The 3,550-nt window shown below is 49.4% G+C and overlaps 1 protein-coding gene across 1 annotated transcript in view; it reads left to right on the top strand.

The window, feature by feature from the left end:
* Positions 1-3,201, top strand: part of tada2a (transcriptional adaptor 2A) — a 15,068-nt gene extending 11,867 nt beyond the window's left edge. Inside the window, exons 12-15 of the mRNA XM_017435300.3 lie at positions 909-1,041; positions 1,245-1,288; positions 2,157-2,236; positions 2,826-3,201. Coding sequence (XP_017290789.1) covers positions 909-1,041; positions 1,245-1,288; positions 2,157-2,236; positions 2,826-3,011 — 443 coding nt within the window. The 3' untranslated portion in view covers positions 3,012-3,201. The remainder of the gene's footprint in view (positions 1-908; positions 1,042-1,244; positions 1,289-2,156; positions 2,237-2,825) is intronic.
* Positions 3,202-3,550: the final 349 nt, after the last annotated feature.

The raw sequence follows: 3,550 nt of genomic DNA on the forward strand, positions 1-3,550 counted from the left end.
GGCAAATGTGAAGCATTAGCGCAGATTTTGGCTTCGGTCGCTGCTCCTGCACGCTCCCGGCATTCTGATGTTAACAGGAAGTGACGTCACGTCTCTTCTTCGTGAGTTATTTGGGGTTATTTTGTATTCCACACTACACAAATCCACAAAGAAGACACTTGACCGCAGAAACGGTGGCGAATCACTTTAGAAACATTAAATACTGGGTTAAAGTTGCGGGAAAGTTACGATTTCGCGGGGTTTGCTTGATTTTGCGTTAATAGTTGCGATCGCAACATTGTGAAATCCTGGAGGGTCTGTTCAGTCCATACCAAGGAAAACACGTCTAAGCCTGTAGCAGCAGAACTAAGAGGGAACCCAAACCAACCCTATCTGTAGGATTTATCATAAAGAATGTCTCAGGACTTTTACAGGATCTCCATCTTCCTGGTGTGAGTCACGGAGAGGCGCAGCTGTCCTCTTACAGAGTTATCGTCCAACACGCTGTACTTTGTCTCCTCTGACACAAAACACAAGTCCAGGTCGAAAAAAAAATCTGACTGCCTTTATTTCTAAAGTGTCTCCAGCAGATCAAACCATGAATGTCGGGGGTTGGCTGCCAAGTTTGGCGTGATGTGGACCAAAAAAAAAAAAAAAAATGTGCACGGCCAAGAATACAAGCCGTTCACACAGAAATGGGCCGCGAGTCTGAAAGAGACAATCTGCAGAGTTTTTAGAAATAAGTCCAGAGATCGTAGTCCTAAAAGTGGACATCGTCACGGAGAGAACCAGGAAGCTGGTTCCACCAGGAGCCTGATGGCTTTAGTTATAGGAACGCTGCGCTCCGATCTCTGATACGAGACGCGTCTCCAGGTTGTTGTCTTGTTCCGGCTCTGACTTCTCTCCCGTCTCCCTGTCGCCCCCATCAGGCGCCAAGGTGTACGAGCGCGTGAAGCGGGTGCGCGAGGACGAGCGCCGGAAGCGGACCATGCTGTGCGACGTGCTGCAGTACATCCAGGACGGCAAAGCTTGTCAGCAGTGGCTCAGCAAACAGGCCGCCATGTAAGAGTTTCCTTTAAACCGGCGTCCAGCTCGTACCCGCTCTGCGTTTCTGCTCTCATCCCACGGGTTTCTTCTCCAGAATCAGATTCCGAAAAAAATAAATAAATAAAAGGAATGATTCATGTTTGTTGGATGAGATTCTGGAGGGAGAGTGTGTGTAAACATGGCAGCAGAGATAACGATGCTTTTCTGTCTCATTCCAGAGACGCCGGCGTCACTCCAGCTGTCACAACCATCACAGTGTCAGGTACGAAGGTTGAACTCTCTGCAGGTCTTTTTAAGTTTTCGTTGCTTCTTTCCCGTTTAGAAAAAGAAAATCTGAGCGTTCGACTCAGAAGTCTTTAATCTGGTTTCCTAAACTCAAATGTCGAACCAGTCTGCACATAAACAACAATTCTACGTTTATCTTTAGGCATTTTAGCAGGTCAGTCTTATTTCTTTCCCTGACTTTATGAAAAAGAAAACAAGTTTCAAAGGGCAGAAAATGTGATTTAATATTTAAACCTGTAAACCTGACATCCGGTGGATGATCAGCTGCAGGATGATGCTTTCATTTACGGTGGCCCTGAAGTTCAAACCACACCAACGAATCATTAAACACGACGACGACATTAACCTACAGGAAGAGGCAGGTTCCGGTGGGAAACACGAGGCGTCGCCGATTGGACGCCGGCGCCGTCAAACCTGAAGTCTTTCTGCCTGAAGCTCATTTTTTAAATGTTCCCGGTGAGCCAAACGTAGCTGGAGCTGCCGCTGTCCAGGAATACTTCGAGTCGGGACTAATCAGGCGCCGTCGTCCAATCAGCTTCGTCTCGTGTCTCCCACCGGTTCCTGCCTCTTCCTGCAGGTAAATGTTGTCCTGTTAATATTTGAACTTCAGGGCCTCCGTATTTATTCCTGTCAGAATAAATTCAGTGTTTTATTTTGAAAACAACCAAAACAGCCTGAAAACAGCTTTTAGAAAGCCCGGGCCGCTTTAAGAGCTCGCCGTCCGGCTTCTTCGATGCCAAACAGAAGAGTTGTAGTTTTAGTTCTCACGGAGCAGAAACGGCTCGTTAACAGGCGGCCAGGCGACATCTGAACTCGTCCCTCTGACTCTTCTTCATGTTCAACAGCAACGGGCCGGCGGAGCGCCCCCCCCCTCAACCTGACCGGACTCCCGGGGACCGAGAAGCTCAACGAGCGAGAAAAAGAGGTACGGACAAAAAAAAAAAAAAAAAGAACGAGAACCAGTAAACCCTCAGCGTGCTTCAGACGTGGCGCTTTCCGCCGCCTTGTTGCCCCCCCCCCCGCCGGCGTTTTGTTCCTGCAAATATTAACGCTGTCGCTGTGCTGCCTGTTCCTCTCGACAGCCTGCCCGCTGCAGCGACGCCTCCAGGTTTCCGTCGTTGCCCGTCGCCATGGCGACCTCATGCCCAAAGCGTTACCTTTCGGCGCCGAAACTCGTTTCCGGAGCAGCAGACTCTGTTTTGAATGTAAAGACGTGTTCTCAGTTCCTCGGTTCCTCGACAGTCATCCCCAGCGTGAACTCGTTGTTTGCAGGTTTAACCAAAGCAGCTAAACTTCGGCTCTTCTCGTCGTTTAGACCGGCGGGTGATATGCATTCTGTCATGACTAACGGGGGCTTTAAGTTGACCGTCGTCTCGCACTCGGCGCCAGATTTTACGATCGGTTTCTGCGTTTCGCTTCGAAAACTCCCATCTTTGAAAAGCGTCGCTTCATATTTGTGCGGACGGACATTTTTCTCCGCGGTCCCTGCTGACACGGTGTGTGTGTGTGTGCAGCTGTGTCAGGTGGTGCGCTTGGTGCCTGGGGCGTACCTGGAGTACAAGCAGGCGCTGCTCAACGAGTGCAAGCGGCAGGGCGGGCTGCGGCTGGCGCAGGCCCGGGCGCTCATCAAGATCGACGTCAACAAGACGCGGAAAATCTACGACTTCCTGATCAAAGAGGGCTGCATCACGAAGGCCTAACGGCGACGCGTCCAGACCGCCGCTGCTCCTCCGAAGTATTAAAACATCTGCGCCGTTGTGTTTTTTCCAGCTGTTTGAAATGTGATCTTTGTATAATTCTCCGCCAGGTGAACAGAAGTTTGTGTCAAAATCCAGAAATATTTATTTCTACTGTCGTTTGTGTTAATAAAAACTGATTTGGTGTACAATATCTCCTTTGTCTGGGCTGAAGTTTCTTTGTTCGACGATGAAAACAAACCTTTTCTCCTGCAGAGCAGACAGAAATGTTGCTGCGGAAAAATAAAACTCAACTTATTAGGGAATAAAATCTACCATAAAAAAATGTTAAAGCTTAAATGCTGCTTTAATTTATAAAATTTAGCTAGAGGTCCGGTCAGGGACAGGTGGAGGTTCGGTCAGGGACAGGTGGAGATCTGGTCAGGGACAGGTGGAGATCTGGTCAGGGACAGGTGGAGGTCCGGTCAGGGACAGGTGGAGATCTGGTCAGGGACAGGTGGAGCTCCGGTCAGGGACAGGAAGTGGTCCGGTCAGGGACAGGA

The sequence above is a fragment of the Kryptolebias marmoratus genome, linkage group LG2, assembly GCF_001649575.2.
Source record: "Kryptolebias marmoratus isolate JLee-2015 linkage group LG2, ASM164957v2, whole genome shotgun sequence".
Lineage (NCBI taxonomy): Eukaryota > Metazoa > Chordata > Actinopteri > Cyprinodontiformes > Rivulidae > Kryptolebias > Kryptolebias marmoratus.